Source organism: Trichechus manatus, unplaced genomic scaffold, assembly GCF_000243295.1.
Source record: "Trichechus manatus latirostris isolate Lorelei unplaced genomic scaffold, TriManLat1.0 scaffold00001, whole genome shotgun sequence".
NCBI classification, from domain to species: domain Eukaryota; kingdom Metazoa; phylum Chordata; class Mammalia; order Sirenia; family Trichechidae; genus Trichechus; species Trichechus manatus.
Genome location: NW_004443937.1, coordinates 27,478,816 through 27,491,797, shown reverse-complemented (window position 1 = coordinate 27,491,797; position 12,982 = coordinate 27,478,816). Strand labels below are relative to the sequence as shown.

General features: G+C 43.6%; 1 protein-coding gene and 1 non-coding gene across 2 annotated transcripts in view; both read left to right on the top strand.

Moving 5' to 3' along the window:
- Positions 1-200: 200 nt before the first annotated feature.
- Positions 201-12,982, top strand: part of SHISA5 (shisa family member 5) — a 34,263-nt gene continuing 21,481 nt past the window's right edge. The window contains exons 1-2 of the mRNA XM_004368493.2: positions 201-333; positions 2,534-2,678. Of these exons, the coding sequence (XP_004368550.1) occupies positions 267-333; positions 2,534-2,678 (212 nt within the window). The 5' untranslated portion in view covers positions 201-266. The remainder of the gene's footprint in view (positions 334-2,533; positions 2,679-12,982) is intronic.
- Positions 11,567-11,628, top strand: LOC111819799 (U7 small nuclear RNA). Its single transcript, XR_002823378.1, has one exon. It is a non-coding gene; the product is annotated as a U7 small nuclear RNA (small nuclear RNA).

Here is a 12,982-nt window from a genome sequence, read left to right as displayed (position 1 = left end):
TGAGCAGAGAGCAACTTTGGTCTGCCGCCGCCGCCTCCCCGCGTCCCGGAAACGGGTCCGAGCGTTCGCGTAAGCGCCGGGCGTGGAACCTGCCTGTAGGCGGGGAGGGGCGTCAGCTTCCCCTCCCTCCCCCTCCTCGGCCTCCCGGGCGAGAGTTCCGGGAACCCGCCGGGCGGGGCGAAGAAGCGGGTGGGTTGGGTGGGTTGCTGAGGCCGCGGCACCGCCGCGACCCTGGTCTGTCTGTCCGTCCGCCCGTCCGCCTCGCAATGGCTGCGCCGTTCCCCGCGCCGCGAGTCCTGCTGCTGTTGTTGCTGCTCCGGCCTCCTCCTGGTGGTGAGCCTGTGGGGGGGAGGGCGTGTCCCGGCCAAGTTTGGAGGGGGGCAGAGCCAGGCCCCCAGTGTCCGCCACCGACTCCTAATAACCCCGAGGCCGTCAGCGAACCCCCACGACTGACCTCTCCTCCACCCCAGCACCCTTTTGTGCCTGAACTGACACTACCCAAACTCCAGGAGCTGCCACCTTTGTTCTGACCTGGGATGCTGGGGAGAGGTTTGCGTTTTCTCTGATATTCCAGGGGAGTGTACCCCCAGAATCTTGGGGCTCTACTGGTAGGATTTCCTGCCTTCATGGCCCTTGTGTTGATGGAGATGCTGGGCACTGAGGATGGAGTCCTGGGTTGGAGGAGACGCAACTGTGGTAGTTGACTATAGCCTGATGATTCACAGACGGGGGAGCGCTGGCTGCGGGCCTGTCAGGGGTGGGAATTGGAACAGCCCCCAGCCTCAGCCATGGCAAGACGAAGAACCCTCCAGGGTGGGTGGCCTCCTGAAGTCTTCGGGTGGGTGGCTTTGTTCCTGGGGGCTGGAGCGGATCTGGAGTACCTGGGGGTGGGGGAGTGAGAATGGGGAGTCCTAGGATCAGAATCAGCAGACCCCTTGAGTGAGCCAGTAGGAGGGTCCCTGGGCTGGTGACATCTGGGGAGGCTTGTTTAGAGCATCTGGGGAGCAGAAGAAGAGCTTTTGTGCCATGGTCTCTTGGCCCAAACGGACTCACCGGTGTGTGTCTTCAGCCCCAACCCAGAGCCTCCAGCTGGCCTGTGGCTGTTCCTGTAAGGATCCTGCTGGAAGTAGGTTTATGTGGGCTTTATGGATAGTGTGGGCCACGCTGATGATACCTGTTGGCAGGTGGTCAGCTGGCTGGTCTGGGCCTGTTAGTGGTTCCATCCTCTGTCCCACAGCTTTGCTCAGAGCAGGGATCTGTCAGGACCTGCCACTTTGGGCCTTGATCTACTCATGTCTCCAGGGTGCATGATACTCTGACAAGGCTGGGTCTCCAGACACTGAATGCTGTCAGAGCCTGGCCAGGCTGAGTCTCCAGAGTCTGTGTACTGTGCCAGGACAGTTTCCAGGACGATGCACCCCCATCTCAGGGGTTATCATCAGACCCATTCCCAGCCTGCCATAGTGATTTATACTCTGTTGGCCTGGGTGTTCCATGTGGGGTCTGCCTAGGCAGAGGCCCAGTGACTATCCTGTCCCCCCTTGTGGGCACTAGATCTCTGCTAATGTAACTTAATGATGAATGGGGACATTTGGCTATAGTGTCTTCCTGTGAGGTTTGTAAACCTTGTGGTCACCCAAAGCCCTGAGTCATTTTTCACACTTGTCAGCTGGATCCCCCCAGCATGACCTTGTACATTGGGGCTCTGTCCTCATCCCTGCCTATAAGGGTGTCCCTAGATCCCAACTTCATGGCTACGAACCTCGCGATGGCTCTGGGGGTCGTGCCACTGCCTTCAGATGGTGCAGCTGCTTCAGAGCCCTGGCCACTGAGGACACAGACATTTTCTGGGCACCTGCTGCTGGCCCGGTCTGGGGTTAAGCTCTTTCTGGACACTTGCATGTTGTAGGGAGTGTCTATGCATGTGTCGAGTGTGACTGTGGCTGACAGTGAACTGCTAAGGAGACAGCCTGTGTAGGGGAGGGGGTGTCCTGTAAGGGTCGAGTCCCTGAAGTTGTAATGTCCAGCACGGGCTGAGGATGCTGTGGCTGGTTGATGTGCGGACGGAATGAGGATTAAGAGCTAGAAAGTCCTTGCCTGGCCCCCAGCAGCTGGTTGGGGGTGATACTCTTCAGCCATATGACTGCTGGGCTCAGGCAGCTTCTATAGGAGGTAGCCTTTGAGTAAGGCCTTGAAAGATGAGTAGGAAGTGGGGGAAGGGAACAGGCAAGAATATGGGCAGAATGTGGATGGGCTGGAAAATTGGTGTGACCTGCAAGGCCCTTTGTAGTCTAGACCCTGCTTCGTGGACTTTACCAGGGAAAAGCAGACTCACATTTAGAAAGTTTGTTCTCCCATAAGATGGCAAGCAGACTGCTGAGGGAGAGAGGGAGCCCATTTAGGGGCCTCTGCTGTGGTCCGGGGGAGAGAAAACTATGGGTAGGATGGCTTAGAGAGGGCCCAGCATGCTGGTGCCTGCTGCTGTGCTGGCTGGGGCATGGCTGAGGTCAACAGGTGTGTTTCTCTGCTCCAGCCCATGGTGAGCTGTGCGCACACAGCCTCTTTCTTGAGTCCTGTCCTATGTTCTGCTGTGGTACCTGTTACGACCAGTACTGCTGCAGTGATGTGCTGAAGAAATTCGTGTGGAACGAGGAAGAGTGTCCCATGCCTGAGGACAGGTGGGTGCACCAGTGGGTCACAGGGTGAGCAGCCTGACTCTGTCCCCAGCAGGAGAGCATGTGGACGAGAAATAGCTCTGCACCTCTGTAATCTCAGTCCTCTCAAGATGGTGACCTGGAGCATTGGACCAGGAGGGGTTGGGGAACCTCCGTTCTGCACTGGACTCCCCTGGCCCTGTTCAATTAGGCCCTGACCCCTGTCTCCCCCAATCCCAGGAGCTCACCCCTGGGTGTATACTTGTACCAGCATGTCCTCAGGGTGGGTGTCTTGGTGTGAGTGTACTCTACAGTATGTGCATGCACCTGGGCGGGGGTGTGGGTAACTTGCATATGTACCAGTTTTGGGCCCTGGAGGGCGCGGTGCATGGGCATGTGCCCCGGTGTGAGCCATGCCTGTGTCCTCTTGATGTGGCCCATGGATTTGCACTGTGGCTTGGGGGAGTGGACTGTCCCATGCACGTGTCTACTTTGCCACACTGTGTTTCTTTTATGTTTGGCCTCAGCTGCAGAGGGTTGAGATGGTCATATTCCTCAGCTCATGGTAAGTGATCATCACTAGTCCAGATAAGACTACCTCCCCTCCATCTTATGTATTTACTTGAATCTCCTGTATCCACTCCCATTCCCCTCCCGCCCTGTAAGCAACCAGTCTACCATGTTTAAGCTGTATGCTTTGGATTGATTGTGTTCTTGCAAAGTCTGTCTTGTTTAGTGGGCACATTTTAGGGTACATCGAACCCCCTCACTTTTTGTGTTCAGTGTAATGTTTGTAAGACCCATCCACATTATACATCTGACTTATGCCCACCACTGCTGTGTCATTCTCCATGGTGTGAGTCCAAACTCTTGCCACATAGATAACCGCAGTGGGCATCTTTGTATACTTTTTCCTACCTCCTTTTATGGCGCCCTGTGAAAAGTTCTTGAAAGTATCCCTATAAGTGGAATTTCCAGTCATAGAGATGCAAGAAGGAGCCCTGGTGGCGCAGATGGTTAAGTGCTCGGCTGCTAACTGAAAGGTTGGTGGTTTGAACGTACCTAGTGGCTCTGTGAGAGAAGGACCTGACAATCTGCTTTTGTAAAGATCCCAAAACCTAAAACTATATCCATTGCCATCAAGTCGATTCTGACTCATAGCGATCCTATAGGACAGAGTAGAACTGCCTCACAGGGTTTCCAAGGCTGAAATCTTTACAAAAGCAGACTGCCACATCACATCTTTCTTCCGCGCAGCGGCTGGTGGGTTCGAACTACCGATCTTTCAGATACCACTGTGCCACCAGGGCTCCTCCGTAAAAGTTTACAGCCTAGAAAACTCTATGGGGCGTTTCTACTCTGTCACATGGGGTCAGTATGAGTTGAAATAAATTCCCTGGCACTTAACAACAATGGAGATGCACGTAGTTACTGACTAAGGACTTTCCAAAGTCTCTTGGGAATGGTTGCACAGCCCACACACCTGCTGGCCATGCCTGAGGGCTCCTGATGGATCATATTCCATCCTTTTACTTTCAACCTTTTGGTATTCTTAAACGGTTTAGATGTGTCTTTTTTTTTTTTAATTTAATTTTTGTTTTTTTAATCCATTCTGCTGATTTTTTTTTAAACAGGAGCATTTATTAAATTTCTATTCAATATAATTATTGATATATATTTGCAATAATTAAATTAATAATTAAATAGAAATGGAATAAATGCTTCTATTTAAAAAAAATTAGTGATATGTGTATTTGCCACCATTCGTCTGCCAGTTTGTCATACTGTGGTGGCTTGTGTGTTACTGTGATGCTGGAAGCTATGCCACTGCTATTTCAAATACCAGCAGGCTTGCCCATGGTGGACAGGTTTCAGCTGAGCTTCCAGATTAAGACTAGGAAGAAGGACCTGGCAATCTACTTCTACAAAAATCAGCCAGTGAAAATCTTATGAATAGCAGAGGAACACTGTCTGATGTAGTGCCAGAAGATGAGCCCCTCAGGTTGGAAGGCACTCAGAGTACAACTGGGGAAGAGCTGCCTCCTCAAAGTAGGGTCTGACCTTAATAATGTGGATGGAGTGAAGCTTTTGAGACCTTCGTTTGCTGATGTGGAATGACTCAAAATGAGAAGAAAAAGCTACAAACATCCATTAATTATTGGAACATGGAATGTGCAAAGTATGAATCTAGGAAAATTGGAAGTTGTCAAAAATGAAATGGAACACTTAAACATAGATATCCTTGGCATAAGTGAGCTGAAATGGACTGGTATTGGCCATTTTGAATTGGACAATCATATGGTCTTTGCCAGGAATGACAAATTGAAGAGGAACAGTGTTGCATTCATCATCAAAAAGAACATTTCAGGATCTATCCTGAAGTACAACACTGTCAGTGATAGCATAATATCCATATGCCTACAAGGAAGAGCAGTTAATACAACTATTATTCAAATTTATGCACCAACCACTAATGCCAAAGCTGAAGAAATTGAAGATTTTTACAACTTCTGCAATCTGAAATTGATCAAACATGCAGTCAAGATGCATTGATATATACTGGGGATTGGAATGTGAAAGTTGGAAACAAAGGATCAGTAGTTGGAAAATGTGGTCTTGGTGATAGAAACGACGCTGGAGATTGCATGATAGAATTTTGCAAGACCAATGACCTATTCATTGCAAATACCTTTTCTCAACAACATAAATGGCGACTGTACACGTGGACCTTGCTAGATGGAATACATAGGAATCAAATAGACTACATCTGTGGAAAGAGACAATGGAGCAGCTCAATATCATCAGTCAGAACAAGGCTGGGGGCTGACTATGGAACAGATCATCAATTGCTCACATACAGCTGAAGAAAATTAAAACAAGTCCACGAGAGCCAAAGTACGATCTTGAGTATATCCCACCTGAATTTAGAGACTATCTCAAGAATAGAGTTGACACATTGAACACTAAAGATTGAAGACCAGACAAATTGTGGGATGACATCAAGAACATCATACATGAAGAAGGCAAGAGGTCATTAAAAAGACAGGAAGGAAAGAAAAGACCAAAATGGATGTCAAACTTGCGTTTGATTGTAGAGTAGCTAAAGCAAAACGAAGAAAATGATGAAGTAAAAGAGCTGAACAGAAGATTTTAAAGGGCAGCTCAAGAAGACAGAGTAAAGTATTATAATGACATGTGCCAAGACTTGGAGTTAGAAAACCAAAAGGGAAGGACACACTCAGCATTTTTCAAGTTGAAAGAACTGAAGAAAATATTCAAGCCTCAAGTTGCAGTATTGAAGGATTCTATGGGCAGAATTTTGAACGACACAGGAAGCATCACAAGAAGATGGAAAGAATATACAGAATCACTGTACCAAAAATAATTGGTTGATGTTCAACAATTTCAAGAGGTAGCATATGATCAAGAATCGATGGTATTGAAGGAAGAAAGCCAAGCTGTACTGAAGGCATTGGTGAAAAACAAGGCCCCAGGAATTGACAGAATATCAGTTGAGATGTTTCCACAAACAGATGCAATGCTGGAGGCACTTGCTCATCTATGCCAAGAAGTTTGGAAGACAACTACCTAGCCAGTTGACTGGAGGAGATATTTATTTGTGCCTATTTCAAAGACAGGTGATCCAACAGAATGCGGAAATTATCAAACGGTGTCATTAATATCACATGCAAGCAAAATTTTGCTGAAGAAAGTGCAAAAATGGTTGAAGCAGTACATCGACAGGGAACTTCCAGAAATTCAAGCCAGATTCAGAAGAGCATGTGGTACCAGGGATATCATTGCTGATGTCAGCTGGAGGATCTTGGCTGAAAGCAGAAAATACCAGAAATATGTTTTCTTGTGTTTCATTGACTATGCAAAGGCATTGGACTCTGTGGATCATAACAAATTATGGATAACATTGCAGACAATGGGAATTCCAGAATGTACATAGATCAAGAGGCAGTCCTTCGAACAGAACAAGGGGATACTGCGTGGTTTAAAATCCGGAAAGGTGTGCATCAGGGTTGTATCCTTTCACCATATGTATTCAATCTGTATGTTCAGCAAATAATCCGAGAAACTGGACTATGGAAAGAAGAACATGGCATCAGGATTGGAGGAAGGCTCGTTAACAGCTTGTGATATGCAGATGACACAGCCTTGCTTGCTGAAAGTGTTGAAGACTTGAAGCACTTACTGATGAAGATCAAAGACTCCAGCCTTCTGTATGGATTACACCTCAACATAAGGAAAACAGAAATCCTCACAATTGGACCAATAAGCAACATCATGATAAACAGAGAAAATATTGAAGTTGTCAAAGATTTCATTTTACTTGGATCCACAATGAATGTCCATGGAAGCAGCAGTCAAGAAATCAAACGACGTATTGCACTGGGCAGATCTGCTGCAAAAGACCTCTTTAAATTGCTAAAAAGCAAAGATGACACTTTGAGGACTTAGGTGCACCTGACCCAAGCCATGGTATTTTCAGTTGCCTCATATGCATGCAAAAGCTGGTCAAGGAATAAGGAAGACCATAGAAGTGATGCATTTGAATTATAGTGTTGGTAAAGAATATTGGATATACCATGGACTTCCAGAAGAACAAACAAATCTGTCTTGGAAGAAGTACAGCCAGAATGCTCCTTAGAATTGAGGCTAGCAAGACTTTTGTCTTTGAACAACAACATATATATTTGCCATCTTGTTTTGTGCTTTCTATTTGTCTCACCTGATCTGTATTTCTTTTTCGTTTCCTGTATTGTTTTGGATTGTTTTTACTTCACTTTTCATCTACTGTATACTTCTTTTCCAATCTATATGCCTTTTATTTCTTTTTCTTGCCTATTGCACTGTCCAGAACCTCCAGTACAGTGTTGAATCGAAGTGGTTAGAGCTGACATGCTTGTACAGTACCCAGATTTAGGTGAAAGGAATCCAGTCTTTCACCATTAAGTATGATGTTAGCTGTAGGCTTTTCACAGATGTCCTTTTTCAGATTGAAGAAGTTCTCTCAATCCCTAGTTCACTCAGAATTTTTAACCATGAAGGGTGTTGAATTTTGTCAAATGCTTCTCTGCATCTGTTGTGTTGATCATATGTTTCTGTTTTTATTCTGTTAATACGGTGAATTATGTTGATTTCTGTCTTCAAGAATGTCTTAGTTAAGCATAGACCTTAGGTTAATGATTATTTTCTCTTAGCGTATTGAAGGTTCCATTCCATTATTTCTGCTCAGAAGTCAGTTGTCAATTTGTTCCTCATTTGAAAGAAATCTCCTTTTTCCCCCTAATTGCTTTTTAAGATTTTTTCTTGGCTTGGGTGTTCTCCGGTTGCACTATGCTGTATCTAGGTATGGATTTTTTTCTTTCTTTTTAAATTTTTTGTGGTAAAATACATACAGCAAAACATTTTCCATTTCAATCATTTTTATGTGTACAATTCAGTGCCATTAATTAAATTCACCATGTTGTGCAACCATCGCCGCTATTCATTTCTGATTTGTTTTCATCACTCTTAACAGAAACTCAGTACATCTTAAGCAATAACCCCCATTTCCCTTTTCCAGCCGTCCTTGGTAACCACTAATAAACTTTGGTCTCTATACATTTGACTATTCTAGTTATTTCATATAAGTAGGATCATACAATACTTGTCCTTTTGTGACTGACTTCCTTCACTTAGCATATTTTCAAGGTTCATTCATGTCGTGGCACATATCAGAACTTCATTTTTCTTTATGACTGAATAATATTCCATTGCATGTATATAGCATATTTTGTTTCTCCATCAGTCTGTTGATGGACATTTGGGTTGTTTTCACCTTTTGGCTATTGTGAATAATACTGCAGTGAACATTGGTGTACAGCTATCTGATTGAGTCCCTGCTTTCAGTTCTTTTGGGTATGTATCTAGGAGTGGAATTGTTAGGTCATGTGGTAATTCAATGTTTTAACTTCTCAGGAACTTTTTGAGGAACTTTTGAGGAACTGTTTTGCACCATTTTGTCTTCCTACCAGCAATGGATGAGAGTTCCAATTTTTCCACATTCTCACCAACGCTTGTTGTTTTTCATTTTTTCTGATACTAGTCATCCCTCCTAGTGGATGTGAAGTGGTATCTCATTGTGGTTTTGATTTTCATTTCCCTAATGACTAATGCTGTGGAGCATATTTTCATGTGTTTATTGGCCATTTGTGTATCTTCTTTGGTAAAATGCCTTTTCAGGTCCTTTGCCCATTTTTTGATTGGGTTGTTTGTCAGCTGATCTTCTTTCTAGATATTCTGTCCATTGTTGAAAGTGGTGTATTGAAGTCTCTAGCTATTACTTTAGAACTTCCTAATTCTCACTTCAGTTCTGTCAATTTTTGCTTCATGTATTTTGGGGCTCTGATATGAGGTGTCTGTATACTTACTATTGTCATATCTTCTTGATGAATTAATCCTTTTTCATTCTATAGTGCCCTTCTTTGTCTCTTGTAACAGATTTTGATTTAAAATCTACTTTGTCTGATATGGAAACCCTGATGTCATAGTGGTTAAGAGCTGTGGCTGCTAACCAAAAAGTCGGCAGTTTGAATCCACCAGGTACTCTTTGGAAACCCTATGAGGCAGTTTTACTCTATCGTATAGGGTCGCTATGAGTCACAATTGATTCGACAGTAAGGGGTTTGGTTTTTGGTTTGTCTGATATTAAAATCATTACCCAGCTCTCTTTTGGTTACTATTTGCATGGAATATTTCTTTCTGTCCTTTTACTTTCAACTGATTTGTGTCTTTGGGTCTCTTGTAGACAGTATATAAAGGGATTATTATTATTTTTTTTAATGCATTCTGCCACCCTCTGCCTTTTGACTGGAGAGTTTAATCTATTTACACGTAATTTGCCAATATGGAAGGACTTCTGCCATTTGCTATTTGTTTTTTTGTATTGTACCTTTTTTGTTTCTCGTTTCCTCCAATACTGCCATCATTTGTGTTTAGTTTTTTGTAGCAAATTATTTTGATTTCTGTCTCCTTTCCTTTTGTGTATGTTTTTTAAAATATTTTCTTTTTTGATTACCATGAGGATTACATTTAACATCTTAACAACCTAGTTTGAATTGATTACCAACTTAAGTTTAGTAACATATAAAAACTCTATTCCTATACTGCTTCTCCCTTCCTTTATGTTGTTGCTATCAAAAATTACCTCTTTATACATCATGTGCTCAGTAACATGAATTTATTATATTTTATGCATTAATCTTTTTGAATAATGTAGGATATAACTACTAGAGTTAAAAACCAAAAATACTAAAATGATACAGCACTTCCTTAGAAGGCTAGAAATAGAAATACTGTACAATCTGGCAATCCCACTCCTAGGAATATATCCTAGAGAAATAAGAGTTGTCACTCGAATAGACATATGCACACCCATGTTCATGGCAGCATTGTTTACAATAGCAAAAAGATGGAAACAACCTAGATGCCCATCAACAGATGAATGGATAAACACACTATGGTACGTACACACAGTGGAGTACTATGCAACGAAAAAGAACAATGATGAATCTGTGAAGTATCTCTTAACATGGATGAAACTGGAGGACATTATGCTGAGTGAAATAAGTCAATCACAAAAGGACAAATATTATATGAGACCTGTACTGTAAAAACTCATGAAAAAGTTTACACACAAAAAGTAACAATCTTTGTTGGTTACAAGGGATGGGAGAGGTGGGGGGGAAATACTAAATAGGCAATAGATAAGTGGTATCTTTGGTGAAGGGTGAGAGAGTACAGAATACTGGGGAAGCCAGCACAACTTGTACAAGGAAAGCTCATGGAAGCTCCATAGACACATCCAAACTCCCTGAGGGACTAAACTGCTGGGCAGAGGGCTGTGGGGACCATGGTCTTGGGGACCATCTAGCTCAATTGGCATGACACAGTTTATGAAGACAATGTTCTACATTCTACCTTGGTGAGTAGTGTCTGGGGTCTTAAAAGCCTGTGAGCAGCCATCTAAGATACTCCACTGGTCTCATCCCTTCGGGAGCAAGGAAGAATGAAGAGAACAGGATACAAGGGAAAGATTAGTCCGAAGGACTAATGGACCACAGCTACCAAGGCCTCCACCAGACTGAGTCCGGTACAGCTAGATGGTGCCCGGCTACCACCACTGACTGCTCTGACCAGGAGCACAACAGAGGGTTCTGGACAGAGCTGGAGAAGGGTGTAGAACAAAATTCTAACTCACACAAAAAAAACAAACCCAGATTTACTGGCCTAAAGGAGACGGGAGAAACCCCAGGAGTATGGCCCCCAGATACCCTTTTAGCTCAGTGGTGAAGTCATCTCTGAGGTTCACTGTTCAGCCTGGGAGTGGACAGCCCCATAAAACCAAATGCTACTAATGAGGTACAGCAGTCCAGGGACAAGGGCTAGAAGGCAGAAGAGGACAAGGAAGCTGGTGATGGGGAACCCAAGGTTGAGTAAGGATACTGTTGATGTGTTGTGAGGTTGTTAACCATTGTCATAGGGCAACATGTGTACTAACTGTTAAATGAGAAATTATTTGGTTCTGTAAGCCTTCATCTAAAGTGAGAATAGCAGCACAATTGGAAGAGCGTAGTCGATGTCACTGAACTGTGCATGTAGAAATTTTTGAAATGGTGTATCTTTGGCTATGTATATTTTCACCAAAAAAAAAAAAAAAGGTTGAGAAGGGAGAGGATTGACATGTCGTGGGGTTGTTAACCAATGTCATAAAACAATATGTGTACTACCGTTTCATGAGAAACTATTTGTTCTGTAAACCTTCACCTGAAGTACAGTAAAAAAAAATAAATAAAAAATTAAAAAATAAATAAATAAAAATACATTTCCATATTTAAAAATAAATAAATAAAAAGGAGCCCTAGTATTACGGCTCTTTTAGAATTTGTCTAGCAGGTTTTCTGATTTTTTTCAGAAGACCCCCCCCACCCATAAAGAAATAAATAAGTAAAAATAAAAAGGAGCCCTGGTAGCAAATGGTTAAGCACTGGGTTGCTAACTGAAAGGGTTGGTGGTTCAAACCCACCGGGTGTTCCATGGGAGAAAAGACCTGGTGATCTACTCCCATAATGATTGTTGTTGTTTTTAGGTGTCATCCAGTAGGTTCCGACTCACAGTGACCCATGTACAACAAAAGGAAACACTACCTGGTCCTGCGCCATCCTCACAATCATTGTTATGCTTGAGCCCATTGTTGCAGCCACTGTGTAAGTCCATCTCCTTGAGGGTCTTCCTCTTTGCTGACCCTCTACTTTACCAAGCGTGATGTCCTTCTCCAGGGACTGATCCCTCCTGATAACATGTCCAAAGTATGTGAGATGTAGTCTTGCCATCCTTGCTTCTAAGGAGCATTCTGGCTGTCGTTCTTCCAAGACAGATTTGTTCATTTGTTTGCCAGTCCATGGTGTATTCAATATTCTTTGCCAGCACCATAATTCAAAGGAGTCAATTTTTCTTTGGTCTTCCTTATTCATTATCCAGCTTTCGTATGCATATGAGGCGATTGAAAACGCCATGGCTTGGGTCAGGAGCACCTTAGTCTTCAAGGTGACATCTTCGCTTTTTAACACTTTAAAGAGGTCTTTTGCAGCAGATTTGCCCAATGCAGTGCAACATTTGATTTATTGACTGCTGCTTCCCAGGGTGTTGATTGTGGATCCAAGTAAAATGAAATCCTTGAAAACTTCAATCTTTTCTCCATTTATCATGATGTTGTTTATTGGTCCGGTTGTGAGGATTTTTGTTTTCTTTATGTTGAGTTGTAATCCATAAAGATTACAGCCTAGGAAACTCTATAGGACAGTTGTACTCTGTCTTGTAGGGTTGCTATGAGTTGGAATCGACTCGTTGGCACACAACAACAACAAATGATTTAAAAGTCACTTTTTTCTTGTTTCAGCACACTTAGTTGCTGCAACCCTCTGCTTGCTTGTCAGCATTCTTACAGAGTTGAGTTTACAGATTTCTAGTTACTTTCCTTGTTGGTTGTGGGTGGGGGGTTGGGTTCGTGGACCTGCTCATGCCGCTATATTTCTGTAAGTCTCTTGACGCTCCTGAGTTTCTTTTCATTTATGCTGAAATAGATTCGTTGAGCTTCTTGAATCTGTGTCTTAGTGTTTCTTATGAGTTCTGGAAAATTCCCAGGTATTACCTCTTTAAATATTGCCTCTTCCGCATTCTCCTCCTTTCCTTCTGAAACTCCGATTGGACATGTGCTACATCTTCTTACTCAAGTGTTAATGCCTCTTAGCTTGTCACATATTTTCAACTCTGTGCTG